Source organism: Lutjanus erythropterus, chromosome 12, assembly GCF_056507025.1.
Source record: "Lutjanus erythropterus isolate fLutEry1 chromosome 12, fLutEry1.hap2, whole genome shotgun sequence".
Classification (NCBI taxonomy): domain Eukaryota; kingdom Metazoa; phylum Chordata; class Actinopteri; order Lutjaniformes; family Lutjanidae; genus Lutjanus; species Lutjanus erythropterus.
In genome coordinates, this window is record NC_139328.1 from 39,138,865 (window position 1) to 39,164,826 (window position 25,962).

The following is a 25,962-nucleotide window of genomic DNA, read 5'->3' on the forward strand; positions in this document are numbered from 1 at the left end:
TACATACATACATAACTACTGAACTGGTCTCTGATATTATGTCAGAGACTTTCCTGAGATGGCTGCAACCATTTACAATCTGCACAGGACTGAGGAGCAGCAAGCATTTCAGAAGAGTGTCATGTTCATGGTGAACTGCAGCAACCATGAGGACCACACTCAGTCAGGTAGTGAACTGCTCCCACAGACACACACACACACACACACACACACACACACACACACACACACACCAGCACAGGCTCTGTGTGATTGAAGCGTTGCACAACATAGATTTGACAGCCATTGTGTTTTGACATCACGCCTGCCTGCACAGCATGGCTACGTTTAGAAAGAATAGTAAAAAATTCAGTAGTTTTTCAATATAATGAAGGATTGATCCATTAAGCTCCTTGTTGTGTGTGTTAATATGTTACTATCACATCACTTTTCTCTTTCTCTTTATTTAGAAACTCTGATATAAACTTGGTTTCTTTTCAGTTGTCGCTTTTTTATTATAATACAACTAAACAGATAAATATCATGTAAGCTGTGATATATTTGTGCTTTAAGTAGTCCAGGTTTATTGTTCATTGTTCATTGTTCATTCTACAGGTCGTGTGTGAGTGACCAATGGGGCTGCATCTGTTCTCCACAGTTAAACTCACATACTACTGGGCCCATCAGCCTAATATTTTTTGTGCACATTCATGCCTGTATGCTCAATGACCTCATTCTTGTGGTAATTCACAATTATTTGAAAATCACAAACTAAGACCTGCTGAGTCCTACTCTTTACCAGCCACAGGCCACATTTTGGCCTTTGTTGTTGCTCAGGAACTGACATCCGTAGACATTTTTGGTCTCATGTTAAACCTGAATATCAGCAGATTCATTCTGTACACGATTTGTTGTGATCCACTGAAGTTAGACATGATATGAGATGAATGAACCCGTTTTGTTAGTTTTTCCACCATCTCTGTGATGCACGGTCGCTTTATTGGAGCGTTCGATGCAGATTTCACTTAAAAATCAACTGTAACTCATTTCATTTTGAACCAATTTTCATAAAATTTGGTTTGTCCTGAACCTGAGAATTTGAACATGAAGTGGTTACTTGTTGAAATTAAACTAAGTTACTGGAGGTGATCTCTCTTAATAGCCACAGCTTCCACCAGTACATGCAGCCTCCCACCTATGAACAGGCAACATAAAATGTTAATTATTCAGAGGGTTAGGATTTGTGAGTTTCTCCAAAATGTAGACCTAGTTGCTTGTAATGTAAATAAATATCCAGGGGTGGGAACGTAACTAATTACAAATATTCAAATTAGTGTGATTAAGTGGTGTTTTGGTGGGTACTTGTACTTTTATGAGTATATTTTTAAGTCTATACTTTCAGTTGTGTTTAAGTATGCATTACACTATGTAATCTTACTAAGTTACTTTTAAAAACATAATTAGTACTGAGTACAATTTGAATTAATATCCAAACCTTTCATCTGCATTTTTGTGGCCAATGAGGTGATCTGATTGCAAACAGGCCAATGAGAACCAGGACATATGGACAAAAAACAAAAACCTGCAGCAGTACAGGTTTGAAATAAGGATGATAATGGTTAATGGTTACTTGCCTCTGACAATTTAATCAATTAAAAATGTATTAATCAATATCTAATCAATAGTCTAGAAATGGCAGTAATGTGTGGTGAAGCCATTTGTTGAATAAGTTTGTTATTAGGTTTTTGTAATTTTGTAAAATTACAAAAAAGTTAGCATTTGCATTTTCAGTTATCTGTTCAGGAAGACTGTAGATTTGAAGAAACAGAAACTCCTTTGATTGAATGTCTGCTGTTGATGATGCATTAAACATCAACAGTTAAAAAGTAATTAATTCTCAGAGTAGTTTTTTACAAGAATACTTTGTACTTTGAACTGTAGTATTTTTCTAACACCAGTACTTTTACTTGTAATTGAGTAATATTTTAGCAATGTAACAGTACTTGTACTTGAGTACAGATTTTCAGTACTCTTTCCATCACAGTAAATAACAAATAAATAATTCCTTATTAAGTTTATACAGTCAGGTGATCTCAGGATGCTCTGTTACAATTATATTACATTATTCTATGCACCTTAAAGAAAACTGTGACTTAATTATGCAAAAACATTATTCAAAACTGCAAATCTCTGCTGGTTGCATCTAGCAGTTGTGGTAGTACTGCAGTAGAGCTGACTATTTATCTGGTAGAGATCTGAATTCTACTGAATGCAGTCTTGTAGTTTGTTATAAAGCATGTCACAGTGAGGCACAATCAATTCTTACTAAACCAAGGATAAAAAGTCTTCTCGTGCTGCTGTCTCGTGTTTACTATGTGCTCTGTCCACAACCTCTACATCACTTGACAACACACCGTTGTGCAACATGACATCACAGCTGACAACAAAGTACATGTTTAAGAGTAAAAAGAAGAAGTAAAAGTCAACACGCTGTGTCTAAATGAACTGAACTTACTCAAAATCACCTATCTGCCTCTGACACCCTACCAGCTGAACCTCTGGTCATCTCTGGGACTTACAATGCTGAATTTATCTCTTTTTACTGTCTCTGTCCCTACTAGCTTAAAAACCGCTGTGGATAAGAAACCAAACTTTGGTCCAGGATCTGTCTCTGACGTTCCATTCTGTTCAAAACTATTAGAAAGGGTGTGTCTCAGCAACTTTCAGCCCATGTGACTGCACATATTTAACATGTCTTTTTGAATCTTTTCAAGTGGTTTTGCTTTTGCCCATGCTTGTTACTTCCTCCTCCTCCTCCTCCTCCTCCTCCTCCTCCTCCTTTCTTTTCTATCAGGCTCGTGTCTGCAGGACCTTCAGCCATCTTGAGATGTCTCTCTCTTCTGGCTGTCATCTGTCTGGATTTGGATCATTGTCTCCCAGGAGATTCAGTCTCACTCTCTCCGTGTGTGTGCTTGTCCTTATATCTGTGTCAATACTGATCTGCCTCCTCAGTGTTTGTGTGACCTGTCCCCCTTCCAGGTCTCTGTAGTGGAGAGTCACACATATGTATCTAAGGTACTGAATGTCCATTTATCCTGAAAGATGGATCCCTCCTCTGTTGCTGTTCCTGAGGTATTTTCTGAGGGGGAGTTTTTCTTTATCAGCAGTCAACAACCTTTATTATCAAAAAAGCCATTTTCAGCAAAAAAAAAAAAAAAGAAAAAAAAAAAAGATAAACAAATAACTAAATAATAAACAAATAAAATCTGCCTGGAGCCACAGCTATTAAATTCTCTGTTTTACTCTGAGACTTCTCATTTTTTGGATTTGGCAACCATAGCTAGCCTAGAGAGACTTGAGACTAGAGTTGCAACAATTGATTCATTGTAAACTACTAAATTAATTAATGAATGAAGTTAATCAAGTGACTATTTTGATAATGAATTGATGAGTTTGAATAATAAGGATAAAAACCCTCAAAATTCTCAGATTCCAACATTTTGAAAGTTAATATTATCTGGTTTCTTTATTCCTCTGACAGTAAACTGAACATCTTTGAGTTGTGGATGCATAAAGATGTTTGAAATCATCATATTGGGCTTTGGGAAACATTGATTTGCATTTTTCACCATTTTTTGACATTTGACATTTCAGAGACCAAACAACTAATCAATTAATCAAGAAAATAAACACATGACAATAATCATTAGTTGCAGCCTTACTTCCCCACTTAAGACTAGCCGTAAGCTGTAAATCTGATAGACCTGATGTTAAATAGTTAGAGCTCAGCTCAAGTGAACCTGGACGGACAGGAGCAGGGAATTTACTGAACAAACTTGCAGATGAATGGCACCATACAAAGATGATAAAACTATTAGTATTTAGCCTCTGTAGTGGATAGATTCTGTGTAATAAAGTATTCAGAGTGTTCTTCATGAACCACACTGTGATCCCTGCTCACTGAGAACATAGGAGGAGGAGGCTCAGTTATCTGGACTGCTACTGCCATCCTGTGGTTCTTTTAATAACAACTTTTGGATGAAACATTTCTCTATGTTCACACTTGGCCTTTATGTTTTCTAACCAAACAACTAATCAATTAATCAAGAAAATAAACAGATGACAATAATCATTAGCTGAAGCCCTACTTCCCTACTTAAGACTAGCCACCAAGAAAATTTGAGGATAGAGCACTGAACCAGCTATGACAAAATGAATAAATAATCTGTGTATAGGCTACACATTTTTGCTATTGGAGAATGTAAGAATCATTTATATCAATAACAAATTAAATTTAAACAGTAAAAAATTTATTCACTTCTCTATATTTCTTTGTCAACAGAGTCACTGGATAGGGACAAAAAGCCACATCTAGCTCTAGAGCCTCAGGTTGTTGACCCCTGGTCTGAGTGTTGAGAGTCATATGATGTACAGATTGTGAAGCCCCCTGAAGGCAAGGCAAGGCAATTTTATTTATATAGCACCATTCATACACAAGGCAATTCAAGGTGCTTTACAGAACTTGAAAATGCATTAAATTAGAAACAATAAAAGAACATTAAAATTGCATTTGAGATCATTAAAAACAAAAGCTAAAAGCAGGACAATAAATAGTTTAAACATTACAGAAATGCATTTAAAGAAAGAAGCAAACATAAAACAAAAGTGACAGCAGACAGATATAAAAACAATAGCTACAGATTATCCTAAAAATATGTAACGTATCCACTTCACTGGTAAGCTGCAGTAAACAGTAATGTTTTAAGACCTGATTTAAATAAGCCGACAGTTTCAGCTGACCTCAGGTGTTCTGGAAGTTTGTTCCACAGGTGGGGAGCATAGAAACTAAAGGCTGCTTCACCTTGTTTGGTTCTAATCCTGGGAACACTGAGTAAACCTGTTCCAGATGATCTGAGGGGTCTTGGTGCTTCATAACGTATAAGCAAATCAGAGATATATTTAGGCCCGAGACCATTTAGTGCTTTGTAGACAAGTAACAAGATTTTAAAGTCTATCCTTTGACACACGCGAAGCCAGTGTAGTGATTTAAGCTCTGGTGTAATGTGCTCCACTCTCTTGGTGTTGGTGAGGATTCTGGCAGCAGCGTTCTGGACGAGCTGCAGTTGTCTGATTGATTTTTTACTCAGACCTGTGAAGACACCGTTACAATAGTCCAGCCTGCTGAAAATGAAAGCATGAACAAGTTTTTCTGTATCTTCCCCAGACAGAAATCCTTTAATTCTTGCTATGTTTTTAAGGTGGTAGTAGGCTGATTTAGTAATTGTCTTTATGTGACTGTTGAAATTTAGGTCTGAGTCCAGAATGACACCAAGATTTCTGGCTTGATCTTTAGGTTTTAGTGTCATGGATTCAAGGTGAGCACTCACTTTTGATCTTTGTTCTTTAGGGCCAAAAACAACTATCTCAGTTTTGTCTGTGTTTAGTTGTAGGAAATTCTGGCACCATCCATGTATTGATTTCATCAGGGCACTTATCAGCACACTGCGATCCATGTTATTGAGCTTTATAAATAAAATTGACTTGACTTGGCCTGCTACACTGAGATCAAGGTAAAACAATGCTCATTAAGAAGCTCATGAGCTGGCAGGGATGTTGTATCATTTTCACACCAAAGTTAGCAAGTATATGTAGTTTTTTAAATGGTTAAATGCACAAAAAAGCAATTGATTAATTTCCCACTGATATGGACCTGTTCGCCTTTTTCATTAGCTGTGTGCAGGACCGCTTAATGTGTGTTCAGGACAGCAGACGCATTTTTAAATGTGTCTCTGTGTTCAGCTCTCAGTACTTCTGTAGCTTCTAACTGAATCTCTGCTATCTGCTTTATTTTACTGTTTCATGTTCACTTTCAGCTGATAGGAGTCGTGTTATGTTACTGCTGATGAAGACCAACCAATATTTTTTTTTATTTTGCTGCTTCAGATACTATGTCATAGTATGAGACACACTAACAAGTGATCCATGTGTAGTGAAGTGCAACCAGATCTCACCAAAGAGGTCTTATCAGCAAAGATCTGCAAAACTAAAGAAGAAACTAGAGGACTAACCCTTAAAACAAACATGCAAGAGAAACATGTCCTTTTATAACAGCTGTGAAAGCTTAAGACATCTTTGTACATCCTCCCAGCAAAAAAGGAGCAAATGGCAAAAGCAGCCAGCTTTCTCTCTGGGGAAAAAACAGCATATTTACTGTTTTAATTGATTTGTTTGGTGTAATATTAAATTAATAATGATGGTTCCGTTTCAGGGATTTCCAGTGGGTTGACAGGTTGTTATTGTTGTTTCTGTGTGCTACTACTTTGTGTATTATTATTATCTGTGTCGACTGTGCCCTTCTGACAAAACAACTGGACCCAGTCTGGCCCTCACAGTGAAACTGGTCTAGAACCAACACAGGCACTGATCCATGTCAAACTGACATGTGACAAGCAGCAAAAGAAGATGTCACATCGATGTCACATCCTGCTCTCCTTCAGGTGTTGTAACCTGAATTCAGCAGCCAGACAGACTCCCTTCAGAAATGACACTACAGTCAAGTTGTAGAGTCTTAGCTCCAAGTTTAAAGGGATAGTTCACCAAAAATTAAAATGCAGTCATTATCTACTTATCCTCATGTCATTTGAATGTCAGGTTTATTTTGTTAGTCCACAAAACACTGCTGGAGTTTCACAGGAAAACAGTGTTGCAGAATCTCCCAAACAATGACAGTGAATGGTGACCAGTTTTCACATGGAAAAAAAACATTGAGAAGAAAAAAAAAACATAAATTACCTCCATACTGCTCGTCTGCTGTAATACAAGTCTCCCAAAGGCCTGCCATGTTGTTCAGACACTGTCACTCAACACATATCCAGTTCAGACAGTGTGCTCACACTTGAACGTGACTCCAAGCTAAGGGTCTACAGTGAAGATTCAGGCTAAAAACATGGAGGAAATTACGTCTTTCAAGTCAACTTGGCATGTTGGGGTTTTAGGAGAGCTGCACATTTTAAAAGATGACTGTGTTTAGAGAAAAGGTGAACACAGCAGGCCTGTAAAAAAAAACAACAACAAAAAAAAAAAACCCCAGAAAACTTGAACCATGTCTGTTTAGCTGTTCAGACATTGAATTTGACCAACAAAGGTGATAGCTGTGTCGACATTAGATATATTCATGACGTGCTGTCCTCAGAGGTAGCCTTTCTCAATCTACTACATCTCCCCCTGTCCACCTGTTGGACTTACACAGCTGTCTTCTGTCAACAGCTGACGGGTGTGGTGTCCCTCTCTGATGTCATACTGAGGAACTGTGCTACCAATATAAAACAGAGGAGATATTTAAACATTTAAATTACTAAAAGTAACTGGACACATTACAAGACCAAATTAAGATAAAACTCATATGTGGGGAAACTGGTTGACATGAATGAGAAATGCATTTATTACAGATTTTTTTTTTTATTGCTAACATGTATGGGTCATAACTGAGATCATGTCAAAACTCCTCACACAGTCAGAGAAACAGAAGTCTGTGTGGACCCTACTGAATCATTTTCATTGCTTTCATACAAAATGCATTCAGTGATCCATTTTCCAAAATCCATCAACCATTTTCTTACATTTCACCACCTGCAAAATACGGATAAATGCAGCAGATTTTTCAAGTGCCAACACACACACACACACACACACACACACACACACACACACACACACACACACACACACACACACACACACACACACACACACACACAGTGTCTCCAAAACTGAAAACATATATATAAAATATATAAAAATAAGAAATATATAAAGAGTCTTACAGTGACAGAATATTTACAATAAAATGAAATAATGATCATTACAAAGCAGACTGAGCAGATAAAAGTCGATGGCTTGGAATAATGATGGAATGAATCTGTTTGGATCAAAGAAGAGGGACAGGGAGAGCAATAAACAACAAGAATTCTTTGTAACTACTGTATGGAGTTTCAATCAATTGTTTTTTCTTTTTTTGTTTCACCTTTTTATTTTAACAAGTGTATTACTGCAATATGCAAAGATATAGAAAAAATTAAATGATGCTGAAGCAAATTGCTGCATTTCTGATTCGTGCTTGTGATATTTAAATTAGTCCAGTTAATGAAGTGACACGGTGTTATTCTTCCTGTGTTCTATAATGGAATACCAGTGATGCAAAGAGTACTGAAAATCTGTACTCAAGTACAAGTACTGTTACATTGCTAAAATATTACTCAATTAAAAGTAAAAGTACTGGTGTTAGAAATACGAGTAAGTAAAAGTACAAAGTATTTGTCACAAAAACTACTCAGTTACTTTTCAACCATTCACCTCTTCAAACTAGCTTTGCAAACAACCAGTGGTTGTAAATGCTAATAACTGATTAATCATTAATAATTTAATCTAATTTACAAAATACAAAACGTTTTTGCCCCTGTTATTTTTATTTTTTCTGGGGTTTTTTTTTTGGTCATTGTTGTCCTCATTTTAGTTTAATTTTACTTATTCAACAAATGTCTCCACCAGACAAAACCACATCAAATGAGATGCATTACTGCCTTGACTCTTGATGAAATATCCATGAATACATTTTACAAGTAAAAGTACAGACTTGAAAATGTACTCATAAAAGTATATACCCAAAAAACTACTTCCAGTAATTCCAGTAATCTGACTATTTGTAATTAGTTACGTCCACCCCTGTGAAATACTGATTTATGTAAATGAATCATTCGGTTTAGCATTTCTATAATGCTCCTGGTTGTCAGTGTTTTAAGGGTTATGGATGAAAACGTATTCTTTCTAAGTGCAATGTGTTGCCAGTGCTTTGGTCTAACAAGCTTACTTTAAGATATGTGTGAAGTGTTTTGGTGGTTTGAAGTTTTGAAAGTGAGATTAAGTGTTTGGCCAAGATACATGCTAATTGTGCAGACTGTATGAAGAGTTCTGAAAAAGTTGTGTTAGTGTTGATCAACTCCTGTTAGCAATTGGGGGAAAAACTGTATTACATACATATTATTGTGATGAAAAATGAGCTACAGATGCAGGATATTACACTGTCGCAGTCATGGTTGTCGTTTTAGAATTGTGCCAAAGATATGCTTTACTTCCTGACACTGGGCAGAATTAGCTGCTACTGTTTGTTGCTAGGTTTTCAGAATAAGTTATACCATGACTGGATAATCTGACAGTCTCTTTTTACAGTGCCAGTCAGTGTGAAATGCCCTGTTCGCTACAGCACACAGTTTGGCCTTTAGCAATATCTCAACATGGGATGAAGAAAACAAGAGAAGAAGAATGCAGGTGGATGAAATTGCTGAGTGTGTTTCTGTTGGTCTGCCTGCAGGGGGCAGTGCTGCAGCGTTACAAGGCTGAACTGACAGTACAGAGACAGTGGACATAATAAAGCCTTGTGTTTAAGTGATGTCATGAACACCACAGTATGACTGCAGACTGAGTCTGTGATTTTATTGTAGGTGTGTTGTTATAATGAGCCACGATGATACAAAACAACTGGACCTGTCCATCCACATGTTGTTATAACAGTGCTACACAACAAGTCAGCTGTTTGTAAAATATAGTGCTGAAACAGTTCATTTATTTATAGTTTAATTGATTTGTTTTGATTGTTTCAGTAGAAGTAATATCAGCTTAAAGTTTATGAATGTGAAATTGCAATTGTAATTACATGTCTGGACTTTCAGTCAAACTGATTTATATTTTATTTATAGCCTATAAAAAATTGAGACCTAGTTCCATTACAACACTGTGGAAGTCCTGAGAGGCAAGTAAGGAAAAAAAAAAACATAAAATTTCCAAAAATTACTTTCCTGGAAATACATCAAAGGAAATTTAAAAATTACCAGCTATTAAGTGCTTATTTAGAGGCATTGGAATATAATCATAAAATAATATTGGGGTAATTTGCAATACATTTGAGGATCATTTCTGAGAATTTTCAGTCACGATACTTGCTAATTATCACATATTTACATCTGCAGTTCATTTCAAAGAAAGTTCAAATATATGAAATAGTAATTACCCCCTACTTACATTAAAACAACACTTAGGAATTATCGCATAATTAACATGAAATCTGGGGCTATTTTCTTAAAAAAATGTCGAATATATTGCTTGGTAATTACCACCTATTTACCATGAAATTGGGGGACCAGGACGAGACATTTAGGGGGAGCTTGTCCACTTTTGAGTCACATGTTCTGTACATTAAGTTTCCACAAATCAGGGTCACTGCTGGACATTTGGGTGCTCTAGGTGTAATTGCTTTGTGGTGACCCCCCTCTGACATCTTGTATGGAATTTAATGTTACAGTCTTGTCCTTGCTGGTAAAACTGGTGTTTATTGCATACTTATATGTTTCAAAAGATGATTTGCGTATTTCAAGTATTCTGACCCAGGTCTCCCCTATCTCAAAACATTCAGTTAGTATCTCAAAATAATGAGAAACGTTCTGAAAATAATGACTTAGAATCTCAAAATGATGATTTGTAAGCCAGAAAAAAGCCTAATTATTTTAAGATACTAAGTTTTTTTTGAGATACTAATTCATTATTTTGAAATACTAAATCATTATTTTAGATTCAAACTCATTATTTTCTCATTATAATGACTCAGAGGATCTTCTTTTTTTCCATCATATCGGCAGAAATTGACTTCCACAGTTAGTTGTTGTGTAGATTTGTTTCCCAAACGTTTTTCCCTGGGGACCCATTTTTGAAGAACAACAAACCATCATGACCCAATCCACAACAGACCTTATTAATAAGTCTTGTTAAGACATTTGTGCATAAATGAATGCTCCTCACTATTTTTACTTCCCTTTCCACATCACCTTATATTATCTTGACAAGAGCTGCAGTGATTGATCGACCATTAAATTAAAGGGCAACTATTTTCATAATCAGTTTGAGTCAAAAGGTTAAAATTCTCTGATTTCAGCTTCTTCTTCTTTTTTTTTTCTTAAATGTGAATATTTTCTGGTTGTTTGCTCTGCTCTGACAGTAAACTGAATGAATATCTTTGACTTATGGACCAAACAAGAAACACTGATCAATATTTTCTGACATTTTAGGGATCAATTGGTGGAAAAATAATCGATTGGTGGGAAAAAAATTTGCCAGATTGATCAGGTGCGCACCAGAAAATGGGGTTCACTCGACAGCCATTGTGTACTTCAAACCCTGGTATTACAACAACAAACACTTAAACCTGAACGAAGGGAGAAAACATTTTTTTTTACCTGTATCACAGATGAGAAATTTAACTTCGAGCATGTCCCCCATCAGAAGCTGAAAAAAGTTTGTGCCCAGCTCCCACCTCACAATTTTTATCAATTATTGACAAAACTTTCGAATGGAATTGATTTAAAAATTTATTCTAAATTGAAATTTAAGTGAAATAAAGGTCAGCAGGATAGAATCACCAAACTCTCCCCAGGGGGTCCCACCCCCAAGTTTGGGAACCACTGTGTATTGTGAACTCTGGTGTTACAACAAACAATGTAAAAAAAAAAAAAAGGGGGGGGGAAATCCCTCCTAAACAAGGGGGGAAAACTTTTCTTTTTAACCCATTTTGCAGATGAAAAAAATAAAAATTAAAAGAAAAAAAATTAAAAAATTAAAAACTGAGAGAAAAAAGCCAGAAAAGTTTGCACCCTCCCACCCCATTTTTTTTCAGTAACTAATAATAATTGGAGAAAGATCTAATAAAAAATGAACTCAAACACTGCATTTTAGTCAAATAAAGGTTAGCAGGGTTGAATCACCAAACTCTTTTCTTATTTCCTTGACATAGATCATATTCATTCAGCTTCATTTCATTCCTCATGTCTTCCCTGGTCTTCCGTGACCACCTTTGCAGTGGCGCTGCATAACTATTAGCAGGTTTAAATAATAAGCAGCAGATCTCCTTGTAAAACATGCAGGTCTACTGAGCCAACAACATTCAAGAAAGAAACATTTGGCGGGACTCTGCAGACAGAGCGCGAGCGTGTCGGAGTGTTGGAGCAGCCTGTTAGGAGAGAGGGAGGAGGAAGAGGAGGAGGAGGAGGAGGAGGAAGAGGAGAAGCACTATAAACTACTCTTGCACTCAGCTGCCTCTTCATTCATCTTTTCTTTGTCCAGGAGCAGCAGCAGCAGCGGCAGCAGCAAAAGCAGCGCGCCATGGCTCCTCACCGGTACACCCCGAACAGCTCCGCCGCCGTGCTGAGCGAGACCAACGGGAGAGCTGCTCCGCCGGGTCCCTTCTACGGTGAGTCCTTGAAGCAGAGCGGGCTGGACGTCTGACTGCTTCACACACACACACACACACACACACACACACACACACACACACACACACACACACACATATATATATATATGTATATATATATATACATATATATGTATATTTCAATAGTATTTTAAACTGATTGTGGACTTCATTATCTGCATTATTATTTACACATGTAGATGGCTCTACATCAGTTGATGAGATTGATGAGATTAATATCATCAGAAAGAAGAGAAAAGTCTTGGCTTGGATTTGTATCTCTGCTGATGTTCTTGCAGCACCTTTTATCCTCCCAAGACAACCTGACACGCTGACTGTGTGTTGTACTCAAACAGACTCTAGAGTCTACAACAGACGTGGCCAAAATGCGGCCAGGGGGCCAGATGCGGCCCACTGAAAGGTTTCATGTGGCCTGCAAGGTTATCATGGAAATACCAAAAACTAAAAATCTAGCAGTCAATCAGTCAATTGCATTTTGCTCACTATTAAAATGTTGTCAGACCTTTATTTTGAAAGCGATCAGTGCTGTGTTCATTGGTAATGATAATGAGCTGAATCTTTTATATTAAACTGTAACTTTATTCACTCACTGCTGTACATCTATGTTGTTTAAGTTGCAACCTGTACACAGCATGCATGGTACACTGTAAAACATCAAGTTTTGGACAGTAGCAGCTAAATTATTCACAAACAGTTCAGCAGTTCAGTTCAGAAAGGGTGACCAACAGTAGAAGTGCCCTCTGGGACGGGTTGTAACCGAATGTCATTTCGTTGCACTGTGTAATGTGTTGCACTTGTGTAATGACAAATAAAGCATCTCATCTCATCTCATCTCATCTATAAAGAACACTTCTGACCATTCCATTATTAGAGGTCTGGTCATTATTAGGACCTTATATCATTTGTATCTGGTCCACAGCAGCCTGATCAACTTCTTATGTGGTCCCCCATGAAAAATAATTGCCCACCCCTGGTGTAGATCAAGCTAACACTTAAAACTAAACATGCCAGGAGTAGGTCCAAACAATACATTCTATGCAAAATGACAGTATGGCCACATGCAATTTTCAAATTGCAGGAGAAGATATTTGTTAAAGCTAAAATGTATGCCAAAAAACCTTTTTAAATGAAATATTGTGATACTGCAGAGATGTCCTGGCCTACACATCAGATTCTACACACTTAAGAAAACATCTTTGTTAAAACTTCTTACAAGAAAATCACACCATAATCATTTAAATATGTTTGCCCATGACAATGAGAATAATGATGTAAAAATCATCATTCCCTAATAGCGCACATCATATTCCTATTTTTTTCTCAGTAAACATAATCACTATTAGATATTTTTTTCTTAATCATTCAGCCCTAGTTAGGAGCAGATATATGTCTTGTTTCATCAGTAATTCAGTGTTTTTGGATATGTTCAACATTCAACACTTTTTGATTTGAACCTCAGAACATCACCTTGTTGAAACAGCCATGTATGGATGCTGAAAGCAAGGTAGACCTTTGAATGCTTTGAATGGAAGATCACGTTGTATTGTTCCTTCTTGTAGTTGGATAAGCAGGTCTCCCATGAAACTAAAACTCAGGTTGTATTTTGTAAACCACCTGCATCCCCTGTAGTAGGATTTTCCACAGAGTCCATCTCAGAGGATGCTGCATGATGTGGTCATGATTTTGCAGCTGTTGGTCTGAACATATAGGTTACTGTAGATTATGGCTGGTCGGTACGGACACAATATTTTTGACCCAATACATTGATAACAATATTCTGACAAGTATTTAAGGATGACTATTGGTGCTCTCACAAAGTATTAATGCAGTTAAATCTTTGTTAAATAATCACCAGTAGTGTGGATATATTGACTAAAAGCCTCTTTGTACAAAGGCCATAATGGCAATGCTACACACTGAAATCTTATTTACACTGGCTTGCGTTGTACCACAATGGCTTGTCGCTGTGCTGACCAAAGCGGTGTACTCCATGCAAGCACAGCTCAAACTGCATTGTGTCTGAAGGGGCCTTACATAGGTAAAGACAAAGACAGCCTTTAAAACCAGGAAAAGACACCACTTATGATATATCACAACATGAAATCTAAGACCATATCCAGTCTCATATCACAGTATGGATATATTATGGATATACTGTCCAACCCTGCTGTAGATGGCCAGTGAGTAGTTTAAAAATAACCAGGAGCAGCAGTGCCAACAGAGGTGTTGGTGTTTTGTACTGAGCAGACTGGGGCTATTTTGGTCATCAGCAGGATTAAGATTAGCTGAGTATTACTGTCCACTAATGCCATTAGCTGACTTCAGGTCTGTGTATTTCAACAAGAATGTGTCTCTCTCAGCATGTCTTGTTGTGCATTATCTGCCTGCTGTACAGCAGTTTACCAGAGTGAATGTAAAAGATGTTGAGTGAGAATAGAACAGATTTAGCCAAAGCTGATACTGGGTTATTTCTCATCTTCATTTATTTGTGCATTATTAGTGAGACTATCCTACTGTCTGTTTTCTTAGTTTCTGTCTGTTCATAACAGCCTGGGCATTCAGAGCCAGAACAGCTTGGCAATAGGACTTCTAAATAATATTTCTAGTGGTGCTTTATTTTTTTTTTTTAAATAATCATCAGTAATATGGATATAATGACCCAGTGGGTAAAGGCAAATAATACAACAGCTAGAACGGTGTGGGAAGTTCAATTAAAAAACACAATTTTAGTGTAATTTATTTTAAAACCAGGAAAAGGCAACACTTTTTGTGACCAAGTGTTTATTGTTTGTTCCTTTTTTTTTGTTACATTCCCTCTTGATTTTTGTTTTAGAAAGAATATTTCAGGTCATACTAGGGCTGGGCAGTATGACAAAATTTTCATATCACATTTTTCAAAACTCATATCGTTTTCACAGTATTTGACGGTATTTTTTTTTTTCAACATTCTACTTTTTTTTCATTCAACAGTGTTCTTACCCACATTTTCTTCTAATGAGAAAAGAATTACTGCAGTTGATTGGCTTTAAATAGCTCATTTTACTGTCATAAGGACTGTATCATGTTTTTTTTTTTCATGTCCAGACAGGTAAAAGCATGACCCCTTCAAAGTATCACATGGCGGGGACGACTCTATGATTAAACGTCCCCACCCATGCAAGTCAGCACCAGAAATGCTAGTCGTTTAAAATATTTATCAATATTTATTTATCAAGCCAGTTATCTGTTCCCTCTAAGATTTTATGCAGCGGCACGGCACTAGTCGGGGCTGCGTCACTGTCAGACGGCAGCCCCTCTCGCCCAGTGCGTATGAACCGATCGCCGTGGCGACTTCGGATGTTTATATCAGCAAAGTTGGACAGATGAATGTAGACTGTGACAGAATAAGCTGATATATATTCACTCGACTGGATAAACATGTGACCACATTAAACACATACACAGACATAAACCTGCAAGCGGAGCTGCTGCTGCTAACACTGCTAACATTAGCCACACTGTGTGTCAGGCTGGCAGCTAATGTTAGCTCTGGGTCCTTTACCCACAGACACTGTGACCCTCTTCAGTCAAAGTTGAAGCGTTTATTGAGTTGTTGTCATGTTTTGTACATTAATGTGTAAGTTTTGTATTGAACAGTGCAAAGTACCGCACATTTCAGCAGCATTTAAAGTACGATTTGGCGATTGTAGACTGTGATTAACGGCTTCAAATGGCTCTTAATAAACACAGTATTTTTTTCGGACAGTGTTTAACATCATAAATTAATAAATTCTGCTAAATTTTTACTGCTTTCTGAGTGTTTTCTTAATGATAGACTACTCGACTAGTCTAAATAGACAGGGAAATTAGGTGAGTGTGGACCAGCTGGGAACGGAAGTGGCGACAACTCCGACAGCGGCCCAGCTGGAGCAGGAACTGAAGGCGATGGCTGTGGTGGCCCAGCCGGAGCAGGAACTGAAGGCAATGGCTCCGGCGGCCCAGCCGGAGCAGGAACTGGTGTGGCTGCGGTGGCAGCCCAGCTGGAGCAGGAGCTGGCGATGGCAGCTGTGGCGGCGATGGCCCAGCCGGAGCAGGAGCTGGTGATGGCTGCGGCTGCGGCCTGGCTGGAGCAGGAGCTGGCAACGACTGCAACGGCGACCCAGCCAGAGCAGGAGATAGCTGCTGTGGCCCAGCCGGAACAGGAGATGTCTGGGACCCAATCGGGATGGGAGATGGTGAGGGTGACCCAGCCGGAACAGGAGATAGCTGCAGTGGCCCCACCGGGACAGGAAGTGGGGGCGACAGCGGCCCCACCAGAACAGGTGAGATGAAGGCCGTGGCGCTGGGCAGCGAAACCTCTGTGGCGCTTGGCAGCAAAACCTCCATGGCACTGGGCAGCGAAACCTCCGTGGCGCTGGGCAGCGAAACCTCCGTGGTGCTGGGCAGCTGAGGTTCTGGAATGCTGGGCAGCTGAGAGGCATGACATCAGCGGCAGCCATTCTTGCGTCTGGGAGGCCTCTCAGATAGTGACTCTGGGGCAGGATCAGGCAGGGGACGGGCTGACAGAGAAGCAGGCCTCACACTAACAGGCTGGAGGCCTGTAGGTAAATGGCTAGCCAATTCGGGTGGTGGAGTGGGGAGAAGGCTTGCAGGCTGAGCAGGTGGCTGATAGGTCAAAGAGTCATGTAAAGCTCTGTGTCAGGATTGTTAGTGAAATCCAGATCAGCCTGTAAGTCTTTCTTCAGGTTTGAAATTAGTGTCAGGTTTTGAGTTATGAGAGGGAAAACCAAAATCTTGGGCCTTGACAAAAAGGTATTCTCCATTAAGGAGTAGGGATGCAGCGATTAACTGATTTTACTATTAACCGCGCTTTAAAATGTCGCGGTTATTTAATCCCAAAGGCTCCGCTACACCAAGTTTTTCTGTTCTCACTCACAAAAAATGGACACTATGCTGGTACATTATTTTCGGCACAACCTGCACAGAATGAAAACAAAGTTACACCAGAGGTGCAGCTGTTTACAGTGCGATGTGTATCAAGAGACATGGAGGCTATGCTACATTAGCTTAGCAAAGGCAGAAGGACCAAACAGCGAAGCTTTGTTTCCACCGAAGAAAAGAGTGAAGTCGGCAGTGTAGGAGCATGTCGGATACACCAAGAATGACCAGGGAGTCATTCAAGATGACGGATCACCCGTCTACAAAACCTGCCGAAAAAAAGTTGCGGCTGAAGGGTCAAACACATCTAACTTGATGCAGCATTTGCGGGATCACCACCCAGCTTTACATGCCAAAGTAAAGGTAACACATAATAACTGTGTTAAATTATGTTAGTGGCAAGTTACTTAATGAAACATTGTTGGTAGGGAGTTAAATATAAACATGTCACTTACTACATGTAAGTCACTGGCTGAGCTTTAAGTTCAGCGTAAACAAATAGCAGCAAAGCAGCTTGTTTGTCTATGGAAGACAAAAGTTCTCCTCTCAAGGACTTCAGTCAGTGACCATTTAACATTACAGGTTGCTTCTCCCTGTCCGTGTTGAGTAAACTCTAGGCATTGTGGGTTAATATACCAGGTGTGAAACACTAACATAACATCAGGAGCTTGTTGAGTTCCAGCACTCTACCATGGGATCTAATTAATTGCATTTCAGTTATTATTAATACAGCATAAGCGATGTTTTCAATTTATTTCTATTATTGTTACTAAAACTTGTGAAGTGCTTGTCTATGATAAAGCACTATATAAATGTAATTCATTATTATTATTATTATTATTATTATTATAAAACTTCAAACAAACATAACAGACAGGATTTAATCAGGCCACATGTAAAATTAGATTAATTATTGAAAATAGATTTTTAAAAATGAATTAAAAAATAGACATGGATGACATTTTCCCCTGGGGGATCAGTAAAGTTAATCTTAGTCTTATATTAATAATAATACTTAAAATGCTTTATTTCAAATATTTTTCCACCGTGTTTTTAAGTTCACAACTCAGATCCAAAAGAAATGTAGAAATGTACATAAACTGGAAATATTAAATAATGTTGTGATATTTTTGATCAAAAGAGCCGTGCAGACAGACGTCCTGCAGCCTTTGACTCCATCTGTTTTGTTCAAAAGGGAAACACTGACATGCATGTTTACAGAGCAGAGGTCACTTTTATTTAATTCCAAAGAAAGAGACAGACTTTATCTTTATTTATTATTTTTACTGTATTATTTGATTACTGTATTATTTCTGACAGCAGTAAATAACACATTAAAATCTCTAAAGAATGTTCATGTGATTTGATACATTAGTTCATCAGTAGTGTTATGAAATTAATTAATGCATAATAATCATGATAATTGTGAAACCATGATTATTCCTTAGACTATAATCGTACAATCAAAATCTACAATCGTTGCATCCCTATTAAGGAGTAAACAAAAATCCTTCGCCTTAGATCTGTGTACCCTTGGATGGTTGAGTGCAACTGCTCAAACTCATAGCATGCCTTATTTAGTTCTTCTACCACCGAAAAGTCTGCTGGGTCCATTTTGGCGAGTTCGTACTGTTACAGTTCCACAAGAGGACAAGAGGAAGGACCCAAAAATGCAAACAGGAACGGAGGAGGCAGAGTTCAAAAGTGATATAATGCAAGCAAAAACAGAAACAAAAACTCAGGCTTACTAGATGACGTGGGTGTCCAAAACACAAAACTGAACAAGTAGAATTCCAGGCAGGGTTGAAAAAAGTCCAAAAGAACACGAAGAAACGCAGACAAGGCTCAGGACTTCAACACAAGGGACAACAACAAACTCACAAAGACACAGAGAAACACAGGGACTACATGGACTGAACTAATGAGACACAGGTGGGCAAACAGGTGAAGCACATAACAATCAAAAAGAGCGGGAAAACGGACAAAGACAGGAGGTAAAGACTAGACACATGAGGGCGAACCAAGACTACCAAAATAAAACAGGAAATCACCAACAAAAACAAAAACCATGACAAAATGATGTCAGATCCATGAATACATTTTTAATTGGCTAAATTCTTAACAGCAATTAATCAATTAATGATTTATCATTAACATCCTTCCTCCAAACCTGTGCTGCCACAGCATTTTGTTTGGTTTGTCATTTGTATGTCATTGTTGTCATTGGCCTGTTTGTGATTAGATCACCTGATTGGCTGCTAAAATGCAACTTAATGGTTTGGATATTAATTCAAATTGTACTCAGAACTCAATTATGATTTTAAAAATAATTAAGTAGATTACATTGGGTAATGCATACGTAAATACAGGTAAAAGTACAGACTTGAAAATCTACTCAAAAAAGTACAAGTACCCAAAAAACTACTTTAGTACAGTAATTTGAGTATTTGTAATTAGTTACTTCCACCCTCTGTGACTATTGCAGCTAAACAGTCATTAAAATATGATTGTGAAAACATTTGAGTCAGAAACAGACAATGCAGTCACAGAATGTTGATCCATATTTAACAGAACTGTCCAGTTTGTGTCTTTGGTCAGAGTTTTGTGAGCAGTGTGTGTGTTCAGATGCTGCTTTTTGCTTCACTGAAGTTTTACATTTTGGAACTGAAAATGAAAATAGGCCTTCAAAACTGAACCTGAAGTAAAAAAGGAAACACTGGAGTTTAAACACTTGAAGTGGAAAAAGGTGTATTGGCACAGGAAAAAAGTTCCATTGAAAATTAAAATGCGGTCATTCAAAATATTTTAGTTTGGTTTCTTTTTTAGTGATTTTTTTTATGCTGCAGTATTTTTTTGACACTTACAGTTTATTTTCAGTGACAGTAGTTTTCATTGTCAGTGCTCTGTCACTGTTTTGCAGAGGAGGGGTCTGAGGGGAGGCAGCTTGATTTGAATATAATCTCCTTATAAAGACAGAACGTCACTGTTCCTGAACCAGCTGTCCGCTCTGAAGCCTGACACGACCACACAATAGCAGGGCAATGGCTTCCACAAGTTCAACTGGAACTCTCAAACTGCATGTATGTTTAGTGCCTTTGAAAAGCTCACAGTAAAAACTGTCCAGCAGGCACAGCAGCAACGTGGGTTTGTTTTGTATCTGTGATAAAACTGACATCTAGGGGTGTACATTGATCTGAATGTATTTATACATTAAATGCTCAATGGTCCAATATGACCAAAGTGAAAATATCTTTCTATTTTCTTTTGAAAATGTATATCATCATCTTTAAGATACACCTTTATTTTGAAATTCCCATGGCACGTCTGTGTCACATAGTATGTATGGTAGAGTTCTGTCAGAAAATTATCAAATCATAATTAAGTTGCTTTTTGTGGGCTGACAAAAATGTAACTAAATGTGTGAAATGGACATATGAAATAATCTGATCACAGACTCCTGATTTGAATCAAATCAAAATCATGTCATGGCAGACTGATATCTGCAAATATTGTATCTTTGTCCAAAAAAATCTATACAATATTGTATTGTTAATGATGATGAAACATAGTTGTCTGTCAGCAGAAAGTTTTAAATCACTGCAGTTCGTCTGTGTCCAATCATTTTTCAGACTGCAGTGCATTCCCACTGCAAAAGTGACAAAATAAAGGATACTCTATACACAATTTTTTATGTACTGTTCACAGGTGTTAGCATTCCACTATGAAGTGTACAAAGAAAATATAAGAGCTACTTACAAATGGAAAATTAAAAAAAATATATAAAAAACAATTTGCACAGTGCTGAGACAGAAACAAAAATATCTTAGAAAACCACGCACAAGTATAATGTTCATAAAGATAAAGATAGTAATGGCAGGTTTTCATAGTCTGTCAAGCTGTGACTTTTAGGTCACTTTCACAACTGTAGTTCAGTTTCTTTGGTCTGGACCAAAGAGACAAAATAAAACGTTGTTGAGCTGAAACTAAAAAATCCTATGGACTGACTGGTAACTCATTACTTTGTGAGGCAGTGGGATTTGTAAGATCACTTCAGAATCCATCTTGCCAGGCTTCAGTCCGGCTATAAAACAAACAGTGATGGCTGCTGAAGCGGTTAGCATAGATACTGTGATAACTTCAGTTCTATCAGACCTGGACAGTGTTTCCTCATTGAAAGAAGAGCAAAGAACGGCCCTGAAGGCTTTTCTCCGTGGAAAATATGTTTTTTCGGTAGCCTGTGTTTGACATGGTAGACAGATGGTTCATCCAATCACCTGCCAAGTGTTGGTTGAAAGTACACACCCTTTTCCAAACAGTTTCTAGGGACGACTTCTCAGATGCTTCTATGTAAGAAACCACCTGGCTAGCCATCCATCAGGTTAAGTAACTTACTGATTGGACAGTTCTGGCAAATCATCAACTCTAAATGACCCCATGTGGGGAAATCAAATCCTTTTTTAATATAACTATGTTTTGTGGTGTCACAAAGAGCTCACCAAGAAATATCTGATCATGAGCATTTTTCTTATTAGCAACTTTGGAAGACATCTTTATACAAGTGTAGATTCCTTCCATTTGAAGCACATCATGAGGGGATCAGTATGGAGACGAGGACTGATTACAGTTTAGTGTTCATATGGACATGTGACTGTTGTTAAGACAGGCTTGAAAAACTTTGAACCTGCCCTTTATACTCTATACTTCCTGCAGATGTTTCACATTAAAGGCCTACTGGTGAAAGCAGCTGAAAAAACAAAAGAGTGAGTGTGATCAGTATTTGTGACAGAGAAGAAAAAGTGACATGTGAACTGCTAATGAAGTCGACTAATTGACTTGTATTTATAAGCACAAGGCCTCCACCTGCCTGTGGCTTCTCACAATGAAAACACATCCCAAATAGAGTTAATTGACACACACACACAAACACATGCATACAGAGTGTGCACACAGTTGTATTGCGCTGCCCTTGGATTCTGACAGAACAACACTTGATTTGTGTCTGTGTGTGTGTGTGTGTGTGTGTGTGTGAGTGAAAGAGAGAGATCTGAATTCCTGATTTCTCCCTCTGTATATGTTACATAACTCATCTGCCACTGGAGTCGAAGGCGCAGTGTGTGTGTGTGTGTGTGTGTGTGTGGGGGGGGGTGTGTGGGTGTGTGTGTGTGTGTGTGTGTGGGTGTGTGTGTGTGTGTTATGAAGAAGGTGATGGAAAGGGAAAGGGATCCTCAGAGAGATAGCAGCCAGGCAGCTTCACACAGCTCTGCTTGTTCTCCCGATGAGTCATGGAGTTGTATCAGTGCAACTTGAGAGTTTACAGTTTGACTCACTGTCATCATTGAATGGAAGCTACTTTACAACCTGTCTGAAGACAAAAAACCCTTCAAATATGTAGATTTATTCTTTGTAGTTGTTAAAAACTTGCATCCTATGAGATTTTTTTAGATATTGGAGAAAAACAACATCTATTGTGTGAAGTTCCATTTTAAGTGAAAAGCAAAGTGTAAACTCACTCAGAGGGAGGTGGTGTATAAATAGCACAGTTTACTTTCACTTTCACTGTACACTGAAAATTTTGTTATTAAAGTTAAATGTCTTTGTTAGATGTTAAAGAATATATGCAAATACTTTCAAGTTTATTTTTACAATATTTACATACTTTACATTAGAGTTTGGTTACTGTAATAATTAGAGCTGAAACTAATGATTATTTCATAATCGATTAAGTTGTTTTTTTCATTTTCTTGATTAATGTAAATCATCAAAGAATTACTTGTGAGTTTCCCAGAGCCCAAGATGATGTACTCAGATTGCTTCTTTTGTTCAATCAAGAGTCCAAAAGCCCAAACTCCTCCATTTACTATCATATAAATAAAAAAGAAAATATGCAAATAAACACATTTCAGAGGCAGAAACCAGGAATTGTTTGACATTTTTGCTTAAAAAAATGATGGGAACAATTCACAGCTTTTCAAAATAGTTTCTGCAATTGTTGCAGCTCTAGTAATAATTCCTCTTGTCCATTATGGTTCTGAAGTCATTCCTACCTTGTGTAGGCACAGCACTGCAATTGAAAGATGAAAAAAGAAAAACCCACAATCCTCGTTATGTGTTGCAACTGATTTCAGTTGGACAAGTGGACAAAATTTTGAACACACTACTGACATATTTGTTAAGTTAATATGGTTTTAACCCTAACCTGTGCTACAATGATACTTTTAAAATCCTACTGGTGCTTAAACGGTGCCTGAATGGATACTGAAAAAATGACAAGAATTATAAAATGAATGGCTTTTTACTTTTTCTGTTGAGGCAAACTTGAACTTGAAACTTAACAATATATTAACTGTTAACAGTTTCAAGTTTACTTCAATGTAGACATATACATAAATAGGATACACTTACCTCTGGTGTCTATGGAATTTCAAGTATGACATTTGTGTCATTATTTCTAAATACAGTTTCCAGAAAAGAACATACCTGCCAACTAGAGCTGCACAATATATCGTTTGAGCATCTTCATCGCAATGTACGTGTGCGCAATAGTCACATCGCAGGTCCTGCAATGTAGGAGGCAAACAAAATCATCTAATTTAAGGACCTGACACACACTGCGCGCAGCGATCCACCAATCACAATCGTTCTTAATCAGTTTGCCAAAGCAGACCACGCCCCTGTATATGGAGTGAGTCACAAGATCAGTGCAGGTTAATTGTCCACAAGATGGCAGCAGTAAGTGTGCTATTCAAGTCATCTGGTGAAAATTCCTGTATTTTTTCATATCGCAATATATATCGCAGGGTTAAAAAAAATCGCAATGTCAGTTTTTTCCAATATCGTGCAGCCCTACTGCCAACACTCCCATTTTTCCAGGGTTTTCCCATATTTCAAGGCCATCTCTCTGCATTTAGTCGTTTCTCTCAGGAAACTTCATAATTCACATGGCCCTCAAACTTTATTATAAATAATTGCTATTAAGATATCTACAAGTTTTGTATGTTTGTGTCTGACACAGACTCGATTCAGGGTGCAAAAGCACACATTTCACCTTTAGTTTTAATATTTTGCAGCTGACAGTTCGACAACTGTCAAAATAAAAAATAACATGGATTTTGGTAATGATCATATTCAGCCAATGCTAAAATGATAAAAAGAAAGCTTCAAGCTAACAGTAGGCTAATATTACTGGCATCCACAGCCATGTGGAGTGGTTTGGTGATGCATCTATAACCAATGAAATATATCAAAAGAAAGAGCAGATCTTCTAGTTTCAGACACAAAAAACATTTAGTTCTAGCTCCACTCATTCTTTTTTATAAGCACTTAGATGTTGGCTGGTTTCATCAAAAAATCCACTTTTCAGACAAAAAACTGAGAAAATTGTAAGTTTGTGAAAGACACATTTTTAAGCAGAATATCGACTTCATGTTTTTATTTTTGGTTTTCTATCACTTTATATTTTGTGCGTGACATCACGTTTGATGTGTGTCCCTAGCCCCCTGCCCAAAGCACTCTGTCCAGGAGGCCTGGGGGCAGATAACACCATCTTCTTCTTCTGCTGCTAATTTCCAGTGGTTGTCTTCTTTTTTGAATATTGAACAATCAGTGAATTCTGTTAAAAATGCTGGTTTGGGCTGGCAACTTTTTTAAAAAAGGCTGGTGGGGGAAGGGGTAAAGATCCAGTGTGTAATATTTTTATGGCGTACATGGAATATAATATTAATGAGAATGTTTTTGTTAGTGTACAATAATCTGAAAATAAGAATCTTTGTGTTTTTCACTACTTTAGATTGAGCCCTTCATATCTACAGAGGTAGCGGGTCCTCTTCCATGTTGTGTCACCATGTTTCTACTGTAGCCCAGGAAGGACAAACCAAACACCAGCTCTAGACGTTGATGTTTTGCATGAGTTTTGTGGCCACTGTTGGTTCTCCTACATGCTTTGAAGGTCAGAGTGAGATGAGTGGTTTCAGTTGGTTGTGGTAGATGCCACTAAATACTGCACACTGGTCCTTTAACTCCTAATAGACCAACCAACAATCTAAACACACACACACACACACAAGTTGCGTAAAAACATTGATTATGCATGTGACTGTGTGTGTGTGTTCTTGGTTTGTACTGTGAGAAGTATGGAAGATGTCAGACACATTATGTAATATCCTGCCCTTCCAGGTCTTTCTTTCTGTCTTTCTCTTCCTCCATCTCTTGTACCTGTCCTCCTCTCTGACCTCTTTACTCCATCGCTCCTTCACATTCCCTCTCTCTTTTACTGCTGAATAATCTGAATACATTTCCATCTGATCTTTTCCTCTGTTCCCTACCTCTCTGTTCTTTCTGCCTTCTCATCACTTGCTTCTCCTCTTAGAAAAGTTCTCCACACACACACACACAAACACACACACACACACACACACACACACACAGAAAAGTCCTCTGTGATTCTCAGAAAGACTGTCTGACAGGCAACCTCCTGGGCTCTCTTCATGTTAGCTTCCGTCTCTTGTGCTTCCTTTGTAGACAAGTGCTCCTTCTACTATGTGTGTGTGTGTGTGTGTGTGTGTGTGTGTGTGTGTGTGTGTGTGTGTGTGTGTGTGTGTGTGTGTGTGTGTGTCCATCAGGAGTGCATCAAACTTCTTCTCTTCTTTACTTTTACCAGTCACTTATTTCTCTCTATATCTGTCTCTTTTACCAGACATTCAGACCATGAAACAGCACTGTGTTCAAATAATGCAGGTGTCTTTGTGTTGCTG

General features: G+C 38.0%; 1 protein-coding gene across 1 annotated transcript in view; it reads left to right on the top strand.

Moving 5' to 3' along the window:
• Window positions 1-146: 146 nt before the first annotated feature.
• Window positions 147-25,962, top strand: part of LOC146318481 (choline transporter-like protein 5-A) — a 70,029-nt gene continuing 44,213 nt past the window's right edge. The window contains exons 1-2 of the mRNA XM_084733226.1: window positions 147-167; window positions 12,145-12,271. Of these exons, the coding sequence (XP_084589352.1) occupies window positions 147-167; window positions 12,145-12,271 (148 nt within the window). The remainder of the gene's footprint in view (window positions 168-12,144; window positions 12,272-25,962) is intronic.